Consider the following 24,236-nt stretch of genomic DNA (forward strand, 5'->3'; position numbering starts at 1 on the left):
TACACCAATGATGAGAAATTTTGCTTGGAGGGCACTTATCTGTGTCAACCCCTGCAATCAATCTAACACCACAGAGGGCTTCTTGGTCTATACCTTTCGAACCACTAGTCTAGACCATAGGAATGGCACTGTTTTCCATAATTCAGATGTCTTTTCTGTGACAACTTCACAGGAATCCTCCTGTGTAAAGCTACGGTTAATTTTATGTGCTTGACAAACATACAAATAAGGGAATCTCTCCGATAAAACAAACACAACATACAGCTTTACCACAAGGGTCGTGTGCTACACAAATGCATTTAACAAGTATTTACTAAGCATATTCTACACGACAGGCACTGCGCTTGGTGACCAGTTTAGTCTTTCAACCTGATATATGGATGTATCTCTCAGATGGATTTTTAGAGTCATCAGGATTGGAAAAAAATCAATGATATTACAATGAATTACTCAAATTGTTGTTTCTTTTTAAAACAATTTTTGGTTTGCATGGACTCATAGATTCACACACACAAACAACTTGTAATGATGGGTGACCCAGAAAAGTTGTTCCCTCTACTCGTTAAAGTTATCAATTGTAAAATCTAATTCAAAAAATTAAATTTTAAAAGAAGAGTGATGTGATGTTGAATTAAGTAACAAACATTTTATACATATGTATCAGAGTTATATAGATTTAAACCAGTAAATTTTGTTATCCTTTTAAGTCAACTCAAAATAAAACAAATGTATTTCATGTCATGAATCATAGCATGAGGATTTAGCAAATATTTTACATAAAAGGAATTCTTTCATTGTAGAACTGAGGTAAAATATGATGATGTTGTAATCATTAGAATCCATATCCTCTCTTAGATTGAATGGACAAGCACAAATTAGAGTTTTTAAAGAACTGTGACATTCTCATATCTTAATCTTATTCCTATTCATCTGAAACATTAGTTCCATGCATGCTAAGGTTTTTGTTAATTATATTAACGCTTCTGTGTGATACTTAAGTTCAATGGAAAAATGTAAAAAGGGATACATGCATTAATGCTTACAAATGGCTTCTATTTCTTAATGCAGTCTCTGGGTAACCAAGGGAATAAGAGAATTCTATCAATACATCCCCCACCACAGAGATCGGAGGCTAGCTCTCCATCTTGAATTGACAGGACTGAGCAAAATGCCAAGAGATGAAACCTATTTTAGTCCTAGTCTTCCCAATTTTGCAGCTAGAGAATCTTCTTAATGGCTGGCATAAATGGCCCAGAAGTAAACTGTGCTGGAAAGCTAGCAAACGAATGAAAACCAATGCAGTTCCACTGCACTGCTGAGCGGCCATCAGAAAGTGAATGCAGAGCCCAATGAATCCCAATATAAGAACCACCAAAACTTCCCTATCATATAGAAAAGCTCGAACCACATATACTTCCAATTAGACACAAAACTTTGAGTGTACAAAGGCACTAGTGACTGGTGTTTGAAATATACACACTAACCCTTACACAGGCTGTATATCACAGAACCACTGCAATACTTCCCTCTTTTCTGCTTTGAAATCAGTGTAAAACCTCTCCAGTGAAGGGGGTGACCGCTATAGAACATTTGACAGCTTGACAAGCTGTCACTTGACAGCACTTGACACTTGACAGTATTATACTGTGTACAATTATACAAATTCTGATCAAATTAAGTCCCCTAAAGTAAAAACTATATACATCACATTTAGCCTATAAAAGTTTCTTCTTGGTCATTAGCCCAAATTCTGGGTTATAAAAGTATTTCATTGGAAAGCTACCTGCCTATTTATTCATGCACTTACATATTTATTCATTCATTCATTCTTCATTCATATATTTTCTTTCAACCAATATCTAATAATGCTATACAGACACTAGTGTATATTAGATATTGGTTGAAAGAAAATATATGAATGAAGAATGATACCTATCATGTGTCAGGCACTATGCAAGGGCTGTTCTTAGACACAGATCTGCCTGATGGAGCTTACAGTCTTAAGGGGGAGAAAAATGCAGAAGAAAGCCTCTAAGCAAACAAGCACACCAGAATCATATTTAACACTCTGATAGTGTTACAAGGAAAGACTAAGAGTTCATGGAAAAGTTAATTGGAAGATCCACTTTAGATGGCGATGAAGGTCATGGAAAAAGGTAAAATCTCATGAGGGCCTAACAGAGCATTTTTTTATTGCTCTGTAGCATAATGAGGTAGAAAGAACAAAGAAATAGGACCAAGTCCCCGCTTTGCCTTTGTAGTAAGTCAGTGCTATTCCTGAGGCTATTTTCTCACCTGGACAATGGAGATGAGATTAACACCTACCTATAAGATATACTTCACTAAGCTGATCATGTTTGATGATCAAATATGACAAAATACCTGAAGTATTTCATCAACTGCGTAATGACATAAAACTGTTGTTAGCTGTCATCTCCCTAAGTTACACCTCAACATGTATTATAAGAAAATTTTAAAGATTCCAAATGGTCAATAGGCTTCATTTATTTAAAACAAACGTTCAGTAGGCTTCAAAGCACAATGACAGTATATATGATATGATACAGAACCCGTAGGAGAAAGAAGGGTTCTGCTACCAATGGAAGAAAAGGAGAGCTATTACAGATAACAGATTGTACAAAATCAAATGTTGAATTCATACTGCTTTACTGGTAAGAACATAAAGTTTTTAATATGTAAATAAGCAGATTTATGCCATTAATTCAAACGAAATACTTACTTCTATGTGCAGTACAACATAGGATCCCTCAGCCTGGCACAGGCTCTAGGAAGAGGTTGCTCACAACAAGGAAATGTGTGTAAGATCCATCTTTTAAGAGATGCAGCAATGTAAGCTTTACAACTTCCCTGAGGGGAAAGACAAGAAGCATTCTCTTTGCTCCCCATACCATTCCTTCTAATATTAAACACAAACCTCCCTTCATAAATAACATATTATGTAAGGGTTATTCTCATCCACCTCTGAAGTTCATTATATGCTTTCTTATCAGTGCCCCAGCATTGATGTTTGATCATAACTTAGGCACAAACACACTTCCAGGGAAAAGTAATGTCCTCAATAAACAATCTTACCTCCTAAATGCAGCAACCTGTAACCAAATGCCAACATGCTCATTGTACCTTACCCATGGAGTGCCTTTCATGTAAGCAGTTTTCCAAACCCAACTGGGTCAGAGAAACACTTTTTCCTTTCTGCTGAGTCATCCCCCAGCTTACTTGGTAATAAAAGCATTAGCACATTTCCAACCTTTAAAATGCTAGTAACAGGGACTTCCCTGGTGGTCCAGTGGCTAAGACTCCGTGCTCCCAAGGAGGGGGCCTAGGTTCAATCCCTGGTCAGGGAAATAGGTCCCACGTGCTGCAACTAAAAGTGCAACTAAGACCCGATGCAACCATATAAATAAATAAATAATGTTTTTAAAATGCTAGTAACAATTCATATGCAAACTCTGAATGCAGCCAGAGCCTCTCTAGAGAAATCAGTCAAGAACAGTTCTCTAACGTGTTTGTTTGGCTGTGATCTTGTGGATGTCTTTACCTCAATTTTCTGTGTAGAGCTAAGCCCTTTGTGCTATTACTTTGGCAATTTTGTGGGGATGCCATGGGCATCTGGGAAGCCTGAGACTGAATTACTGAGTGTTAAATGACTTGCCTAAGGCTAGATGTTCCCATAAACCTGGAAACAGGACCCAAAACTCCCAATCCCATTAGGCTCTTTTCAGCACACAGCTGGACTCCTGGGATTCAGCTCCTCTGCCTGAGGACCTGGCCAGGTACTGGGCACTGGGTACCCCTTCAGCATTCACTAGGGGCAGAGCAACCCTAGATTCTGCAGCACGAGACGGGGAGTTGATTAACATAAGTTTGATCGAAAATGCCTAAAGCCGAATTCTCCAGGTGATCCCAGCTCACTCTATCCAAGGAAACCCTCTCCTCTTTCCCACTCTTCTGAAAAGGGGAAAGACAAAATGAGTGCAAATGTTTACGTGTTGTGTTCATGAGTAAGACTGCACCCATTTTACAGTGATGCAGTGCCAAGGCTGCTTGCTGAGATGTGCTAAAACCATATTCTTATGTACCATACTTATTTTACACTGAGACATTAGAAAAAAAGTGGATTTTCTAAGAGGAAAATACAACAAATGACAAAGGAATACAATACAACAAGCATAAGGGACAAATCTACTTCTCATAATAACTAAAGACACATTTATATGTCACCTAAAAGGAGCTCACAACTAAAAATAAAAGAGACAATAATTTATATGCATTAAATCAGAAAAAATAATCCTGTAGTTACATTTTCATTGGGATGAGCTTTTTTTTTTTTTTTTTGGCTGCATTGGGTCTTTGTTGCTGCACGTGGGCTTTTCTCTAGTTGCGGCGAATGGGGCTACTCTTCGTTGCAGTGCACGGGCTTCTCATTGCAGTGACTTCTCTTGTTGCGGACCACGAGCTCTAGGCACACGAGCTTCAGTAGTTGTGGCACACGGGCTCAGGAGTTGTGGCTTGCAGGCTCTAGAGTGCAGGCTCAGTAGTTGTGGTGCATGGGCTTAGTTGCTCCACAGCATGTGGGATCTTCCCGGACAAGGGCTCAAACCCATGTCCCCTGCATTGGCAGGATTCTTAACCACTGCACCACCAGGGAAGTCCCAGGATGAGCTAATTTTAATAGATGAATTAAGTATAGAATAATAACAAAATACAAGTTAAATCATAGAAAATTAGTATTTATATTACTAGAGTTTGAGTCTAGCTTTATATTCTAGTACTTTATAGTTAATTAAGTAGAAATCAAGTATGTGTAGTTTCTTTCTGAATTAACAAATCAAACAGTGGCTTCTTCTAATTATTCAAATTAAAAAAGAACTCATATGACTTACTTTAAAATACTGTTTTTATTTTTTAACTAATTGATTTTTTAAAGAGTTCTAGACCTGCTTCACTCTCTCAGTAAAAAGTACTATTTTTAAATTAAAATTTCCTAGTTGTTTTATATTTTTAGTATTTCCTTATATTTCCTATATTTTCAATAATTTTTGTCCACTTATTCATCCCTCCATCTATCTATTCAACATACACTTGGACCAGTGCTAAGCACCAGAATTATAACACATGCATATAAAAGTTTTCAGTAGACAGTGTTCTTCCATAAGTACAATCTCTCTTAATCCGCCTGCCAGTGCAGGGGACACGGGTTTGAGCCTCCTCCGGGAGGATCCCACATGCCGCTGAGCAACTCAACCCGTGCGCCACAACTGCTGAGCCTGTGCTCTAGAGCCCACAAGCCACAACTACTGAGCCCGTGCACCACAACTACTGAAGCCCTCATGCCTAGAGCCTGTGCTCCACAACAAGAGAAGCCACTGCAGTGAGAAGCCTACACACCGCAACATCTAAGAGTAGCTCCCACTTGCCACAACTAGAGAAAGCCTGCACACAGCAATGAAAACCCAAAAATAAATAAATAAATAATAAATAAACTTAAAAAAAGAGAAAGTAATATGTAAACTAAATCTCAATAATTACTTAACCATGTATAGTTTTAAAAGATTGTCTGAAATTTTAAAACAAGGGCTAGAGAACAAGGGAAGTTATGTAAAAGAAAATGGTTTTTTGTTTGCCTTCTGTCAAGTCAGCTAACTAAAAAGTAAGAAGTGGCAAATTAGGAGTTTGCGATTATCATATACACATTACTATATATAAAATAGATAAACAACAAGGACCTACTATATAGCACAGGGAACTATACTCAATATCTTGTAATAACCTATAATGGAAAAGAATCTGAAAAATAATATATATATGTATGTATGTATATACATGTATACATATACATGTATAACTGAGTCACTTTGCTGTACACTAGAAACTAACACAACATTGTAAATTAACTATATCAATTTTAAAAAAGTACATGAAAAGAAAAATTAGAAGATTAGGAACAATGGAAATGTAGACTATCTCCTTTATCAGTGAAACATGTTATGGTAAAATAATGCTAAGTATTAAAATACTAAAATCCATTTTTAGATTGTTAATACAAAACACCAAAATGCACGATGACATATACATGTATATGCATAATGTATCTATTTATTTAATTCTTTGAGGTCAGAGGCATTATTTGGAGGCATTATCTATATGCACCATCAATAGATAAAGACTGTCCTTTATATTAGTTTAAAGAGAAAAGTAACAATATTCTTTATATTCACCCCCAACATGCTCACTGACAAGCACATATCTGTCCCATCTTGAGATATACATGTTTTGCATATCTTTATTTCAGATATTAATGAATCTTTATTTCACTAAATATATGTTTTCAAAAGCATATCTATGAAATTTTGAGAAGAAAATTTCAAAGAACAACTTTCCATGATCATTTACCCTGAATTTTCTAGTGAACTTTGCTCTTCTAACTCATCATTCTCACTCCTCTATCTAAATTAACATTTTGGCCAAAATATTCATTCTAAACCACATCTTAAATCATGTCAATCACCTGCTTAAAAACATTTACAGGCTCCTTAATTTTTGAAAATTAACATCTGAAACCCTTGGCAAGGCAGAGAAGGGCCTAGGTGAACAGGGGTTTGTCCTACTTTTCCAATTTCATCTTTTGAGTCTCTCCTTCACAATCTCCTATCCTGCAGATCTATCCATCAGTAGTTTTGCCAATTTCTTCCCTAACCCAGAACATCCTCCTCTATCTATGCCAGTCACAATTCTATTCCCCACTATTCACCCACCCAATTTAGATATCATTTCTTAAGTTCTTTCATTAGGCTTTCCATGTCAGGAGTAATCTCAATATATCTCTCTCTCCCCCTCCCTCTTTCTGCCTCCTTCCCTCCCTTCTTCCTTCCCTCTCTCTCTTAGGCCATACCCCTTTCTTTTGTTCCTCTAAATGGGACTCACCTACTTTTGTTACAACTATTTGACATATCTCCTCTACTAGCTGTACCATCCTTAAAGCAAGACCATTTCTTATTTAGTTTCATAAGCTAACAATCACTTAGTAAGGTGATTAAGGAAGCTCATAAATATAATTCATTGTTTTTAAGCAACATGATTGAGTGATAGGTTTCATCTTATGCTCACATACTCTCTGTTCTTTCCCTATAAAATGTTACCTCCAAAATGATACTTAATCATTGCTATATTTGAAGTTCCTTCAATTAAAAAAAATCAAATATCATAGCTTTGATCATGAGCTATGATCCTGATCACGAGTTAAGGGAAATCAGATTTTTCTAGCGAATGGTTTTACCAATCCACTTGTGGAAGATATTTCAGATGCCAGTCAGTACATGTGTCCAATGGCCTTCAATCTCCCATCCCATCAATCCCCAGTTTTTCTTTATAATAAACTTAGTGTAGAGAACCACAAAAATTTCCATCATGAGAATGCAAAAAAAAAGCATACAAGTATACTATGGCTACATTATGCATAATTACTGGCTTTGGGATATGCGCTTAAAGATTATCCAATATAATGGCTTGTATCCTCGATTTGTCTTTCTATTATTGGGTCCAGAGAAAATTGGGACACCTCAATTCATAGTGCATGAATTAGGCAATTACTTATGAAGTTTTTAAGGTACTAAGTATCAGCATGATGTCTAAACAAGTGGATAACTACATTTAAAAATTAATTTAAAGAAAATTTGCAATGATCTACAACAAGACATTCTCCCCATTCCCCTAGTTGTTTTAGTACTATACAGAGTTCTTAAAGCGCCACATCAGTATATTCTCTCCATCATTTGACATCCAATATAATTTTGGACATAAAAATCCACTAAAATAACTCGATTAACTTCTGTACAAAACTGTCTTCTCTATAGAATGTGCAGTTGCCAATAAAGGAAATCACAGACTACAGAGTAAATCTTGAATATATTAACTTGTTTCCTTAAGGTCATAAAACAAAACATATTTTGACAGAATTATTTTTACAAAATTACAAAAAGTAAAATATACGTGATGTTTTTAGTGTAATGTATGTAAAGTCTGTTTCTTGCTAACGCTTTTATTAACACTTTATTTATTTATTTATTTACTATTAACACTTGTATATAAATGTCCTTAGTGATATACATTGAAAGAAAGGTACTTTTTTTTTAAATCACACATTATAATTTTAAAATCTTTAGGTTAAGAGTGAAAAATTGATAAAAAATATAGTTTCGTGTAGTCAGATTTCTTTCTACAAAATCCATACTAGGATATATTTTTAAATATATCTTGTTAAACAGTCTATTTAAAAATCATGGTTTTAGTTTATTTGTAAACAACCACATTTCTATGTTATTGCAATGTTTCTCAAAATATTGTTCACAAAACACCTGCTTAAAAAAAATCTGGAGCACTAGTTTTAAATGCAGAGACCCCAAGATTCCACTCCACACCACTGGATCAGAATCAGAGCTTGGGAGTATGCATTTAAAACAAGTTTGCCCATGTGGCTCTGATGTCCACCAGACTTGAGAAATCTATCGAGTCTATCTCATGCCTCATTATATTCTCGGTGTTATATTTTAGGAAAAAAAGTTGCCAAACGATTTCTTCAAAAAAATATATTTTTTCCAAATTCTCATTCTTATAATTTCTAAAGTGTCACTCAACAGAAACTTAAACCTTTTCCAAATCCCCTGGTATTTCAGCTCAATTAACAAATGAAAGGGGTCATTTTTCTCCTTATTGCCTGTTGTCTTAAAGGATCCTGAGCAAAAGCCCGTGACACCCACTTCGCACCTCGGGACACGGACCTCCACTTTCCACAGGTCAGAATACTGAATCCCGTCACCGTTAACACCATTAACATAGCCCTAAGGGACACTTGGTTCCCTCGCCTTCGACTCTCCGGGCAGAGAAAGCCCGTAAGCTGCCCAGGCCCTCCAGTTCTCAGAGCCGCCCGGGCCGTCAGCACCTCTGACAGAGCCTGGTGGATGGGGACCGGGTTTCACTGTCACGAGCCTGCCCTCGGAAAAACCAGACACCAAGGAAACTGACCCGAGACAGCCAGGAACACACAGACCCACCGCCCACCGCGCTTTCCGGCAGCCAGTACCTCTTTCCAAAAGACAACAAAGGAACCCTTAAGCAGCTCTTACCTAGTATACGAGCCACCCCCACAACTCTCCTCTCCTCCCCCGCTCCCCGGCGCCTGTTGCTAAGGAGGCGAGAAGGCACTGGGGCAGCCTCAGGACCAGGGGACCGACAGCGGGAGGAGCTGGCAGCACCAGGGCGGCGGTGAAAGCCCAGCCTCGGGTGAGCCCAGGACCCCTTCCTATGGCGGGAAGGGTGCGCCCTCCGCGCGGCTCTGACGCCAACGACTACCCCCGCGCACTCAGGCGGGCGGAGGGAGCCTAGAGAACTGGAGACCTGCGCCCGGGAGCGCCGCTTCCTCTGCGGGCCCGGGAAGCTCAGCCCGGCAGAGGAGGCCTCTGACCCGGTACTGTGGACGCCTGTGGGCCCAGACAGCGGGGCAGGGGCTCGGGGACAGCCCTGGGGAGGGCAGGCACTCACCATGTTGACTTCGGAAACCATGTCTATGCTGGCGATGTCGATGTTCATCCCCACGCAGACCGGGGGACCTGCGGGAAGCGCACGACACGGTGATCAGCCTGGCTCGGGCACCGGCTGCAGCTGCTCTGAGGATGGGGGGCTGTCCGAGGAGGGGGCGCAGGCGAAGTGTCCCCCTCCCCACCTCGCCGCAGCTCGGCGGAAGCGGCCCCCGCCTCCCTCCTCCACCCAGGCCGCCAGCGCGGTGGGTCGCGCTGCCCGCAGCGGCCGCGCACACCCTACTTACCCCCGAAGTCGGGTCTTAAGCGAATGTCGTAGCCTTTCAACAGCTTGTCCACCGTCTCCTTCACAAAGGACATGTTCCCAGGATCGTTCACGCTGCGGGAGGGACGGGGGCCAGAGACAGCGGGGTCAGGCGGCGGCTCGCCCGCCAGCGCCCAGCGCGCACACCCGCGCGCCCTGCCCGGCGCCCGGCCCGCTTCCCGTCAACCCACCCGCGACCCTACCTCTGGGCGCAGCACACCACCGCCACCAGCACTGGGGCCGAGAAGATGCCGAAAAGCCTTCCTCCCGCAAAGCCCCACATCCCTCCGCCGCGCCCCGGCACGGGGGAGGGGGCGCCCCGCCGCCGTCGCGACCCGCAGCCGGGGCTGCTCCTGCTGCTGCCGCCGCCGCCGCGCTGGCCCGGAGCGGAGGAGGGCGCAGGGGGAGGGGGAGGGGAGGAGGAGGAGGAGCGGGCGCGGGGAGAGGAGGAGCAGCGGGCGCGGGAGCTAGGGGAGGGGGGAAGAGAGAGCGAGCCGGAGGCCGAGCCGGAGGCCGAGCGCTGCCTCCTGCCTCGGCGGCTGCGGAGCGAGACCCGAAGCCCGGCCGGGGACAGCAAGCCGGAGCCGCGGCTGCGCGGCGCGGGGCAGAGCTGGCGCTGCCAGCTCCTCTGGGCTCCGTGAGACCCAGGAAGGAGAGGATCATCGGCGACTGCGACGTGGGCAGAGACCGCGAAGGAAACGCTCTCCGCTTCCCCCCGCCCCCTCCCCGGCCCGACCCCTTCGCTACGACCCCCGCCCAACTGCGGCTCAGGCCGAGCCCACGAGTGCAGCGGAGCGCCTCTGCCCGCGGGACTGCGAGCTACGGAGCAGAGAGGGAGGCTGCGTGGCCCGGGGGAAGCCCCTACCTCACCTGCGGGGCTCTGAGCCTCGCGTCCCCAGGGTCCAGGAGAGCCAGATGGGCAACAGGAGAGCCGGGAGCCCGGAGCACATGGCGCTGCTCCTCTGACCTAACCTGAGTGGGATCCGCTCTCCCCCACAGTCACCGAGCATTCTAACAGCGATGCGGGGATCCCCGCCCCTGCCCCCACCCACGGGTTTTCCCGCCTGACCCGTCATCCAGCCCCTTGCATGGCGGCCCGATTTATTATTTATGCAATATAAAACCATTTTTTAAATTGGTTCTTTAAACTATTTCTCTCACTCTCACCCCCTGAACATTTCATGTGAGCACTGGGCCCTCCCTACTTACATAAATACATTTATAATGAGTGTTAAAGAGAGGCCTGGATATGCACGTTTGCTTTATTATCGGGAAGCTGGAGTCCGAATCAGACGTGGAGACCCTGGACTATCATCCCAGGAATGGGAAAATAATGTGCCTTTTCTGGTGCAGCCTGGAGCTGTCCGTGGTTCTTAGTGTAAGGCAAGGAACCTCGTTTTCGCTATGACTGGCCCCCATCCTTTGGTTCTCATCTTAGAAGAGAACCTCCTGCACCTTGGCCAAGAAACAGACCGATGTGCACCACGGTCCACCCTGCCCTGTATGTCATCACTGTGTACCTGAGGAATGTCTGCTCACCCAGAGTCATAGGTCATATATTTTTCTTTACTGAATGGTCCTCTGTGCTTCACACTTCTAATACTGAGGAAGATGATTACACATTCCTACTTGTGGTCAACCAACAATACTTACAAATCAAGTCCATTTTCTGCTTGATAGACTACCTTGGGCCATTCCAGGACCTAATGAATGGTTAATTATAGTAACTGCTTCTCTGTATTAATTACTTTTTCTACAAAGCTTAAGGTTTTCTTTTCTATTGTCAAGACTTTATATGGGTAAATATCTAAATCTAGGCCCTGGTTCTCAAGTTGCCATGTTTCTGACATTAATTTTAAATATCATTGCCTTTTTTAAAAAAATCAAAAATTTTATTTTTGGAACAGAAAATGTAACCACAGAAGTTGAATGGTTGGTATTAAGATAAGGTTAAGAGATAAATTTAGCTCCCTAATTATTTTCTGGAAAAGTCTATTTACAACTACTTGTATTCTGTGTCCTGTTCATGTGCAATGGAATTATCAGGAAACTTAGATTTGCATTATCATACCTTCCCCTCCACATTCATGTTTCAGTCTCTTTATCCTGTTTGCATGTACCTCTTTTAGAGAAATGTCCTGTTGGGGATCATGGCTATAGAAAACAAACAGTGAGAATAAGGTGCTTTAGAAAAACCAACAACATAGCAAGAATGATCCCCCTTTCTACTATTTTATATGTTCTAAAACTTGAAAACAACATTACAAATGTTATTGTCATCCAACCATGTAACACCTCAGATCTTGGCCTTATTTTTCATTCCAATTCCTGCTTCACCATGCAGTTCTGCAAGAGCTCTGATCAGCTTTACATGGGAACAAATCCACAACCCTCACCACCTGTCCACATTGCTTGTCTCTCACCTCCCACCTTCAGGCTTCTCAGTTAGCAATGAGGTCCAAATGCAACAGGACCTACTCAGTACTCACAAATGTGCAATCTGAAATTACTGTAGCATTTGCCATCCATGGGGTGGACCTTAGATGAACAGAAGGTGGGAGCCAGGGGATAAATGATTCTCCCTCTATTTCTCCCTATGAAATGTCCTGAGATGCCATAGTAACTCCTTTCTTTTCCCTCTCCTTCCATGCCTGGATCCCCTTTTCCTTCACTCCTGTTTTCATCAGTATTACACACCCTAGAAAAGCAATAGCACTTCAATTTTGCCTCAGGATATGTTTTCTGGTGAACACAGGCTAAGTCACAAACCCATTGGCAAATCACTAAAAGTGTCACCTAAAATGCAGTCTTTTTTAAAACGAAGACAAAATCTAACAGAAACATTGCAGTAAGTGTACACTGGTATAATCAAGATACACTGGTCCATGAAGCTCATCACAGTTGCTGGCCAACTTGCACCTACATGAGCAACAAAGCTTGGGCGTGCAACCCTTGGTTGCCCTCCTGTCTCAGCTCCTCCCACAGCCTTCTTGGAGGATTGGATGTGCCCTGAACCCCAGGTAACCCCATCCTTCCACTCTCTTGCCAGGATTCCTGAAACCAAGAGTATTTTCATATCTTTACTAGATGGTGCTAACATATTAGCCAAATCAGCTGGAAATAACTGATGCAGTTCTTTATTTTCTACAGAAAGAGAAAAAGGCTTTAGGGGTCTTACAAAGGATAAATTTTCATGTCAGAAGAAAAAGGAGATGAATGCAATTTTGTTCATAGTAAAGTGCTTTTAAACAGGCAAGAATAACATTTCGGGGCCCTTAAGGTAGGAAGCAGGAAAAGGGGGAAATAGATGAAGAGCATCACATGATCACTTTACCTAGTCCATGTTTGTGCATTTGGGCTGACCAAAAGGCCTTCACCAAACTGTGTTTTGTCCCTTGCATATAGAAAGTCAAGTTGTCTTTTTAAACAGTATCAAAGTTTCTGATAATATATTTTAAAGCTCTTTAAAATAACTCAATCAATTTGAAGTATGACAGGTGAAATTAAAAGTTAAATATATAATTAGATGATTTTTGAAAAATGTGCAGACCAGTGTACATTTCTATCATTCCCAAAATTCCAGCTCAACCCTTCAGCATACATGCCATTCCGGATCCAGATAAGCACTGACCTAACTTCTGTCATTATAGATTTTTTTTTTTTTTTTTCTGCCTGTTCCAGCATGCCATATAAGTGGCATTACACAGTATATGTTATTTTATGGCTGGCTTCTTTCTTTCAGTATAATGTTTCTGACATCCGTCCTTGTTGCAGATACATAGTTTGTTTTACTGCTGGGTAGCATTCCATTGTGTGTTTATTCCACAATTTGTTTATCCATTCATCTGTTGATGGACCTTTCTAGTTTGGGCCATTATGAATACAAAGTCAAGTACAAGTCTTTGTGTGGACATATGGTTTAATTTCTCTTAGGTAAATACATAGGCGTGAATGGCTGAATCATATAGTAGAGTGCATGTTTAGCTTTACAAGGAACTGCTAAAATATTTTCCAAAGTAATTGAAGAAATTTACATTTCACCAGCAATGCATAAGTGGCTCTTCCACATCCCCCCCATCAATCCTGGTGGGCGTGCAGTGGTATTTCATGAGGTTTGAATTTGTACTTTCCTGATGACATGTAAACATATTTCATTTGCCTACTGGCCATTCTTATCTTCTTTTTGAATATATAAAATTTTTCCCATTTTTAAATTGCATTCTTAGTCTTTTTTATTGAGATATGAGTTCTCTATATATTTTAGATACAAATCCTTTATAAAATATATGTAATGAGAATATTTTCTGCTATTCTGTGGCCTTTCTGTTTGCTTTCTTTGATAGTGTCTTTCAAAGAAAAGAAGAATTTAATTTAGATGAAGTTCAGTTTATCAATCTTTATCTATTATGGATCAAACTTTTGGTATCCCACCTAAGAAAACTTTACCTAATCAGAAGTTAAGAGTTTCTCTGGGTTTTCTTTAAAAAGTTAGCATTCATATTTACACCTTTGATATACTTAGAGCTAAATTTTTGTGGATAATGTGAGTAAGGGTCAAGGTTCTTTTCTTCCACGTGGATGTCCACTTGTTTCAACACAATTTGTTGAAAATATTATTATTTCTTCCATTGAGTTACTTCTACATTTTTGTTGCGAATCAATAGACCTTATATATGTGGGTGTATTTTGGGGGCTTTATTTCATTTACTCTGTTTCATTGACTTACACATGTATTCTTTCACCGATTCCGTGTTGTTCTGATTAATGTAGCTGTAAAGTAAATTATCCAACTTTGATCTTCTTCTTAAAAAATGTTTTTGACTATTTGAAGTTTTTTGCATTTCATAGACATTTTAGAATGATCTTTTCAATTTCTATAAAGAAGCTTCATGGGATTTTAATTCATATTACATAAAATCTATAGATGAATTCAGGGAAAATTGGTTTTTTTTTTTTGTTTTGTTATGTTTTTTTGCGGTACGCAGGCCTCTCACTGTTGTGGCCTCTCCCCTTGCGGAGCACAGGCTCCGGACGCGCAGGCTCAGCGTCCATGGCTCACGAGCCCAGCCGCTCCGCGGCATGTGGGATCCTCCCTGACCGGGGCACGAACCCACGTCCCCTGCATCGGCAGGCGGACTCTTAACCACTGCGTCACCAGGGAAGCCCAAAATTGGTATCTTAACAGTATTGAATCCTCCAATCTGTGAAAACTCTGCATCTCTCTATTTATTTATAATAGATCATATTTAAATTTTCTCAGAAATACTTTGTAGATTTCCGTGCAGTCTTGCATTTGATTCAGTAAATATATCCCTAATTATTTCATATTTTATGCTGTTATTAATGCTATTTTTAATACTTCATTGTCCAATTGTTTGTTGGTAGTATATAGAAATATAATTGATTTTAATATATTCACATTGCATCCTATAACCTTGCTCAATGTACTATTATTTTGATAAAAATTTTTGTAGATTCCTTAGGATTACATCAAAAAAGTCAACCATATAATCTCTGAATATAGATAGTTTTACTTCTTCCTCTCCTTTCTGGATGCTTTTTATTTCTTTTTCTTGCCTTACAGCCCTGACAGAGACCTCCAGGGAAATGTGGAATAGAAGTGGTGAGAGTGGATACCCTTCCTTTATTCCAATATTAAGGGAAAATGTTCAGGTACTTTTGTTGTTGTTGTTGTTTTTACCGTTAAGTGTGATGTTAACATCTTCCTCTTATTTTTCCTCTGTTCCCTCTACCCTTTACTCTTTGCCCCCTTTTGCACCTCTCTGAAAATTTCAGTCTTAAGGGTAGGGCAGTACAAGATATGCATCTGGCATGGAATGAGGAGCCCAGGCAGTGTGAGGAGAGCATGAGGGTTCATAGCTCAAGTGGATGAAAAAAGACATCTTTTTGGGTGGAAAGGTGAGTTTGGATGTCACAGCCAAAGCAAAAGTAAGGAGGGTATCACTGGGGACAGACAGCCTGGCATGGGTGTCAGAGCGCATGGGAGATGAGGAAGGCATTGATGTGGACAAAGCAGCCTGTGTTTGACATCAGAGCCAAGGCAAGGTGAAGCCACGTCCCAATGGCAGGAGGCCTCATGTGGCAGTAAGGGTCTCAGAGGGTAGGAGAATATCCAGACATGGGGACTACCCTGAGTGTGGGTCTAAGCCCAGGCAGGATGAGAAAGGCATCCACTAATGTGGGTCAGCCTGGAATAAGGAATTGGAGCCCAAGCAGCATTAGGAAGGCATCCTAACACTGTGAAAGGGGAGAAGATGTGGGCATCCATGTGTTGGGGTGACCTGTCATGGAAACTCAGAACTCGAGAAGAGTAAGGATGGCATCCACATTCTGGGATGGCCCAAAATGAGATTCAGAACCTGAACAGGGAGAGCAGAAAGTGTGGAGGGTACTGGCAGCAAGAAGAGATTGGTTATACAGTGGGGCACTTATCAAATGAGTAAGTATATTAAAGATAATGGAAGCCAGATTTCTCTCTTTGGAGATGGGAGTTACAAATGCTAAAAGACAGAGAAATAATCCCTGTGGTGTGAGATTGTGGTCAAAAATATTTGTGTGAATTAATGATTTTCAAAATGTATAGATAAGTACAAATATGTACATACACATATATATGCATATACTGTATGTATATTTTTCTGTACACCTACATATATACACATATGTACATATATTCTCAAGTTCTATCCACCAAGAATGCCTAAGAACAATGACAGCCCAATAGCAATCAGCTATTGCACCCCTGCACCCAGATCATGAATTCTATGTATGATTTTCTAACTAAAAGGAGCCATGGCTCTTTGGGAAAAGGGTTGATTCTTGAGATGGGCCAGGAAAGTACAAGGTAAGATTGAAATACCTTGTGCCAGAGAACAGGAAGTGTTTAAAGAATGATGGGGACATGTCAAAGAGACACAGAATCCAGCTTGAATGTGTTTGCGCTGCCCAATTTTGGAAAAAAATTTGAGCATAAAAATTAATAATGACAATAATGAGCTACAACCCATAGAAAAAGAACAGGAAAGTATGAGTTAATGCATAATAATCAATTAGCTAATGAAATGTTTAATCACAAATGGCATATTTACATAGCTTTTAATTACATTCCCCACAAAATACTAATTATGAAGAAGAAACTTTACAGTATAGCTGGCAAACACCACCATAATCAAGTGATCAATACAAATAAATTAAAGAATGAAATAAATCAAAATAATGTGTCCCATGATATAATACATTGAGAAGAATACTGTATCAGTTCTATGACATGCCTAACAAAGATGTATAACCTGAATGTAATCATGAGAAAACATCAAACAAATTTCAATTGAGAGACCAAATACAACCCAACTGCCCTGTAATATTTAAAAGTGCCAATGTCATCAAAGTCAGGAAAGACTGAGGAACTACCCCAAACTGAAGGAAACTGAAGAGTCAGGGATTCTTAATGCATGTATGATTCTGAACTGTAAGAGATATTAGTGGGGCAATTGGTGGATCTTGAATGGGATCTGAAGATTGCAGAGTAGTAATTTAATATCTATTTCCTGATTTTAATGATTGTATTGTAATAACATAGGAAAGTCTCCTTGCATGTGTGAAAAACACTCAGCTCTTTGAGGATGATAGTCATCAGCTTGGCTTCTTATGCACAAATGGTTCAGGGTAAAGTTCATTGTGAAGTCCTTCAAACTTCTCTGTAAGTTTATGATGGCTTTACATTTTTTTTAAAAAATCAAAAAACAAAACCAAAAAGTTTCTCTAGGTACCCTTCAACAGATTAAGAAATATGCCTTCCGTTCGCAGTTTGTGGAAAATTTTATCAAGAATGAAGTGGAATTTTGTCAGATGCTTTTGTTGTTGTTGTATATCTATGGAGTAAATCATATGGATTTTCTCCTTTATGGTTTTAATGTGGTAGATGACATTGATCTTCAAATGTTAAGCAATTTTTTCATTCCCAGGATAAACATTACTTGGTCATGTTGCTTACATTTTTACTATATCTGTGGATTTGACTTCCTAATATTTTTGATGAGAATTTCTGTCTAGGTTCATGAGTGTTTGCTGTATAATGTCCTTTTCTTGTCTGGTCTTAGTTTCAGTGCACAATGAGGCTACAACATGCTCCCTCATTCTCTAAGTTTTGAAGGATTTTTTTGCAGGGTAATTATCATTTCTTACTTAATTATTTTCTAGAATTCATCAAAGAAGCCATCTGCCCTTGAAGTTTCCCTTAGATTTTAATGATAAATATAATTTCTTTAACAGGCATAAGGCTATTTAGATTTCTACTTCTTCTCATGACAGTTTTGCTAATTTATGTATTTTGAGAAGTTTGTCCATTTCACCTAAGTTGTCAAATTTAGTAACAAAAATGCCTATAATGTTCCCTTACTATAATTTTGAAGGCTGTAGTATATGTAGTTATGCTCCATCTTTATTTCCTGATATTGGTAGTTTGTGTCTTTTTGTCTTTTTTTTTTTTTTTTTTGCGGTACACGGGCCTCTCACTGTTGTGGCCTCTCCTGTTGCGGAGCGCAGGCTCAGCGGCCATGGCTCACGGGCCCAGCCACTCTGTGGCACATGGGATCTTCCCGGACCAGGGCACAAACCCGTGTCCCCTGCATCGGCAGGCGGACTCTCAACCACTGCGCCACCAGGGAAGCCCCTTTTTTGTCTTTTCTTAATAAGTCTACAAAGAGGTTGATTGCTTTTATTGATATTTTCAAAGAATCTCTTTTTGGTTTTATTTATTTTTCTTTATCATTTGTCTGTTTTCTATTTTATTAATTTCTGCTCTCACCCTAATTATTTACTTTACTTACTTTAGGTTTACTTTGCTCTTCTTTTTCTAGCTTCTTAAGACAGAATCTTAGATTATTGTGTTTTTTGTCAATAAATAATACATTTATTGTTGTCCACATGCACCTGAAACCTTTTACTACCTAAGTTTACCAGAAGTATTCTACTTATACCATAAATGCCAAATGGAAAGAACTTAAACTAGGGATGTATGTGCATTCTGAGTTATCACTGTAGAGAATAATACATTCAATAACAATGTCCCTAAGAATCTATCAATTACTTGTATTTTACAAAAGCACCATAAATTTCTTCATGTGAATCACCTTCCTAACCTTGACTGTGTAACAGTGCTGACTGAACGTATGAAAGAGATGGCAAAATACTCACTAGACTAAATTGGGTACAATAAGAGACAAGGTAAAATGAAGAATTGTTTTAATGTTTTAAGACCATAAAATAGGAAATTGGTATAGTTTCTCCTGTTAAAACTCAAAGTAGTATTATTATCATACTATTGTCAGTTTCTCTCTTCATGTCTGTTAGTATTTGGGGTTTTTTTTAATTTTTATTTATTTATTTATTTGTTTGTTTGTTTATTTATTTTTGGCTGTGCTGGATCTTCATCTCTGTGCATGGGCTTTCTCTAGTTGCGGTGAACAGGGCCACTCTTCATCGCGGTGCACGGGCCTCTCACTGTCACAGCCTTTCTTGTTGTGGAGCACAAGCTCCAGATGCGCAGGCTCAGTAGTTGTGGCTCACGGGCCTAGTTGCTCCGTGGCATGTGGGATCTTCCCAGACCAGGGCTTGAACCCGTGTCCCCTGCCTTGGCAGGCAGATTCTCAACCACTGCGTCACCAGGGAAGCCCTAGTATTTGTTTTATATATTTAGGCGTTCCTGAATTTGGTGCATATATGTTAACAAGTGTCATGTCCTCTTCTTGTATTGATCCCTTTTACATCATGTAATGCCCTTCTTTGTCTTTCATTATAGCCTTTGTTTTAAAGTCTGTCTTGTCTGATATGAGTATTGCTCCCCTGCTTTCTTGTCCTTTGCATTTGCATGAAATATCTTTTTCCATCACCTCACTTTCAGTCTGTGTATGTCTTTAGCTCTGAAGGGAGTCCCTTGTAGGCAGCATATGGAAGGGTCTTGTTTTTTATCCAATCAGCCAGGCTATGTCTTTTGATTGGAGCCTTTAGTCCATTAACATTTAAAGAAATGATTGTAGCATGTACTTATTGTCATTTTAGTACATGTTTTCCAGTTGTTTTTGTCATTCTTCTCTCTTCATTTCCTTTTCTTTTTGTTTCTACCATTGCGGTTTGATGATTTTCTTTAGTAGTATGCTTGGATTCCATTCTTTTTGGGTTTCATGTATCTATTGTAGATTTTTGATTTGTGGTTATCATGAGGTTCACATATGTTGACCTATAACCATACCTACCATACTTTTTTTAAACTCGTAGCCATTTAAGTTCAAACATATTCTAAACAATCTACATTTTTTACTCCCTTCCCCCACATTTTGTGTTTTTGATGTCATATTTTACATCTTCATGTTTATCCCTTATTTGTTTACTGTCAGTATAATTACTTTTACAACTTTTTGTCTTTTAATTACATGCTGGCTTATTTAAGTGGTTGATCCTCTGTCTTTACTATGCAATTGCCTTTCTTAGTGGAATTTTCCCTTTCCTATAGATTCTTAATTCTTTTCCACTTTGACATTTTTTTAAAGATAGGTTTAGCATTGATGAACTCCCTTAGATTTGCTTATCTGAGAAGTCTTTATCATTCCTTCTATTCTAAATGATAATATTGCTGGATAGAGTATCCTAGGCTGCAGGTTTTTCCCTTTTGGGACTTTGAATATATCTTGTTACTTCCTTCTGGCCTTCGAAGTTTCTGTAGAGAAATCAGCTGATGGCCTTATAGGGGTTCCCTTATATATGACTCTTTGTTTTTCTCTTGCTGGCTTTAGAGTTCTCTATTTATCTTTAGCCTTTATCATTTTAATTATATGTCTTAGTGTGGCCTTTTTGCATTCATCTTGTTTGGGATCCTCTGTGCTTCCTGTGTCTGAATGTCTGTGTCCTTCTACAGGCTTGGGAAATTTTTAACCATAATTTCTTCAAATACATCTTTTATCCCCTTTTCTCTCTCTTCTCCTTCTGAGACCCCTATAATACAAATGGTGGTATGTCTAATGTTATCCTAAAGATCTCTTAAACTGTTTTCATTTTTTTTAATTTGCTTTTCTTTTTGCTGTTCTGATTGGATGATTTCCATTATTCTATATTCCAGATCATGTACAGCTTCTTCTGTATCATTTAGTCTGCTATTCATTCCTTCTAATGTGTTTTTTTATTTCAGCTACTGAATTCTTTTATGATTGTTTTTTAATATTTTCTAGATCCTTGTTAAAATATTCACTGTTTATATCAATTGTTTTCACTAATCCATTTAAATTTTTATAAACAATGCTTTGAATTCTTTACCTGGTAAATTGTTTATTTCTGTTTCATTATTTATTTTTTCATGAGTATTCTCTTGCTCTTTCAATTGAGAGCAGTTTCTCTGCCTTTTCATTTTACTTAACTTTCTCTGCCTCTATGAATTTAGGTGAAACAGCTGCTTGCTGTGGTCTTAAGGGGTGTTCTTATGTAGGAATATCCCTATGTAGACTATGTGTGCCCAGTGTCTCTGGTGGGGCTGCTGGATTTGATGTGGATGCCAGTCATGTCTTTCCTCAGGGTATGCTGGCAGCTATCACTTTGGTAGGGGTGGGGCTGGAGTTGGAGCAGCTAGAGCAGGCTTCTGGTGTAAGGCAGGACTTCCTCTCTGGTCAGTGGCCATCTCCACCCTATTGGGTGTCTGGTCCAATCCCACATTACTGGAGTGTAAACCCTGAGGGTCAGGCTTGATCTGGCTCTGTTCCATTTATTTGTTTGTTTATTTATTTATAACCTAAGAATATTACCCTGGGGGTTCACAGTGAATGTGTCCCCTTTAAATGTGTGTTTTTCCCTCTTCCTGCACTGAGACCTTCCCCCCAAACGAGGGGAGTGCTGAATCAAGTGTGGCTTGTACACTCACAGAGGTCCTATGCTCTGCCTGTGTTTGATTCTGCAGCTCTACTCAGACACAGCCCACAGTTTCATCCTTTTCTGGGATGTGGTTGCCCCAGATCTAGTGTGGTGCTGTGCTATGGAGTGAGCAGGTTGGAGCCTTTGCTCAGCTTGAATATACAGCAAGGCAGTCATGGTAAGCCCAGCAGCCATACTGCTGTCAGAGATCTGAGCTGATTCAGGGGTGCTGCTTGAGTAAACAACAGTGGCCACTGCCATCCCACCTGGGCTCTGCTTCAACTGGGTCAACTCTGGGTCAACTCAGCTTCTAAAGAGTCTTTTTCCACGTTCTGGCCATCTTAGATCCAGTGCCACCTGTGGCATGAAGTGAGCAGGGCCATGGCATTTGCTCAGCTCAGGCTGCAGAACATGGTGGTTGTAGGAAGGTGGTTGTAGGAAACCCAGCAGCCACCAGGGCGGCCCCCGACCCCCCACCCTGCCTAGGGGCAAGCCATCACCTGCACAGTCCTCATGAGTGGAGTCTAGGCTTCTCCAGCCTTTCTGTCTTTCCTGGTGGTCTCCAAGGCACAGAGGGGGCTGTTCTCCTATATGTAAGATGTCCAGTCTGTGGCTTGACCTACTCTCTCCCTAGGGTAAGAGTCCACCTATGTGATCTCCCTTTTCCTCTGAGACTCTTCAGAGGAAGTTGGTCCCAACCCAATCACTTTTCTTCCCTTCCTACCCAGTTACATGTGTAACTTTCTTATAGCCTTGGTTGTACAGGAGTCCTTCTGCCAATTTCCAGTTAGTTTTCATTGAGAATTGTCCACATGTAGATGTGTTTTTGATGTGTTCATTGGGGAGGTAAGTTCCACATCTTTTTACTTGGAATGTCCCTCCCCAAGTTTCCTTCTTTTAAAGAGAATATCCTTTAGCCTTTTTTTTTTTTCAAATAGATCTGCTAGTGACAAATTCCCTTACTTTTCCTTCATCTGAGATTGTCTTGGTTTCTTCTTCATCCCTGAAGGGTTTTTTTTTTTACCAGATATAGAATTCACAGTTGATAGTTCTTTCAGCACTTGGAAGTACTGCACCATTTTCTTATGGCCTCCATCATTTCTGATGAGAGATTTTCTGTCACTTGAATTGTTTTTCCTTTACTCATAGTGTGTCACTTCTCTCTGGGTGCTTCCAAAGTTTTTTCTTTGTCTTTTGTTTTCAGAAGTTTGATTATGATGTACCTTTCTATGGATTTCTTTGGGTTTATCCTATTTTGAATTTGCTCAGATTCATGAATGTCTGTTCATGTGTTTTGTAAAATTGGGGGATATTTCAGCCACTATTTTTGAAATACTTTTCAGCCCCAACTTCTTTCTCTGGGTCTCTGGAGTTTTGGGACTCTGATTGCATGAATGCTAGGTCTTTTGTTATAGTTCCACAGGTCACTGAGGCTGTGTTCAGTACTCTTTCTTTCAGTTTATTTTCTCTCTGCTGTTCAAATTGAGTGATTTCCATTTTCAAGTCACTGCTTCTTTCCTCTGTCACCTCCACTCTGCTGTTGAGCCCATCCATTGAGTCTTTTATTTTGGTTATTGTATTTTGCAACTCCAAAATTTCCATTTATCAACAGTTTTTTCCTATATCTTCTATTTCTTTGCTGAGACTATTGTTTTCATATATTTCAAGTGTGTTCATAATTCTTATTGAATTTTTATAATGGCTGCTTTAAAAATCTTTGTTTGATGATTCTAACATCTCTGTTATCTTAGTGCTGGCATCTATTTATTTATTTTTTATTCCTTGTCTTGGTATGATAAATTGTTTTCTGTCAAAACCTGGACGTTTTGTGTATTATGTTGCAAATATCTGGATCTCCTTTAACTCTTCTGTTTTATCTAGCCCCTCCAATTCCATTCTGGTAGGGAAAAGGGCCTGCTTCATTACTGCCAGATAAGGGTGGAAGTAGGGTTTGTCCGCTCTGTTTTCATTGACTCCCAGGGAGGGAGAGATCCCCTGCTGGTTGACGTGGGGGTTCACGACCCCCAGTAGGCCTCCGCTGATTATACTTGGAGAGAGAGAGAGAGAGAGAGCAGTGTCTCATTACTGCTCCTCATATGTCCTCCACTGACACTGCAGGAGGGTGGTTTCATTACCTCTGGGTCTTGGTAAAAGACTTTTCGACTAAACCTCCTCTGGCACCACGCCTGTGGGGAATGAGGGCTCCTCGTTACTCTGAGAGGAGGAAAGGCCACGCTTCCCACATGGTCTCCAATGAGTAGGTCTAGGAGCTTCTGTTACCATCCACTAAGTATGAAAGTCCTGCCTATACACTCTGCCTGCTTTGGCACCACCCCTGGGGGGTACTGAGTTCCTCTTACAGCCGGACGGAGCTGTTGTTAGTCTAGGCACCGCTTAGCCTTGAAGTGGCTAAGGAGTGGGACAGGCCACAGTATTTTCAGTGGTGTTTGGCAGGAGTAAAG

The 24,236-nt window shown here is 40.3% G+C and overlaps 1 protein-coding gene across 2 annotated transcripts in view; it reads right to left on the minus strand.

Annotated features, from left to right (window-relative positions):
• Positions 1–10,808, minus strand: part of GABRB3 (gamma-aminobutyric acid type A receptor subunit beta3) — a 241,925-nt gene extending 231,117 nt beyond the window's left edge. Inside the window, exons 1-3 of one of the 2 annotated variants that reach the window (XM_065871028.1) lie at positions 10,062–10,227; positions 9,842–9,933; positions 9,559–9,626 (exon numbers count right to left, since the gene is read on the minus strand). In XM_065871028.1, coding sequence (XP_065727100.1) covers positions 9,559–9,626; positions 9,842–9,933; positions 10,062–10,141 — 240 coding nt within the window. In that variant the 5' untranslated portion in view covers positions 10,142–10,227. Of the gene's footprint in view, positions 1–9,558; positions 9,627–9,841; positions 9,934–10,061; positions 10,228–10,728 lie in introns of those variants that run through there. The other variant, XM_065871029.1, reaches the window with a different exon arrangement.
• Positions 10,809–24,236: the final 13,428 nt, after the last annotated feature.

This window comes from Phocoena phocoena, chromosome 2 (assembly GCF_963924675.1).
Source record: "Phocoena phocoena chromosome 2, mPhoPho1.1, whole genome shotgun sequence".
NCBI lineage: Eukaryota > Metazoa > Chordata > Mammalia > Artiodactyla > Phocoenidae > Phocoena > Phocoena phocoena.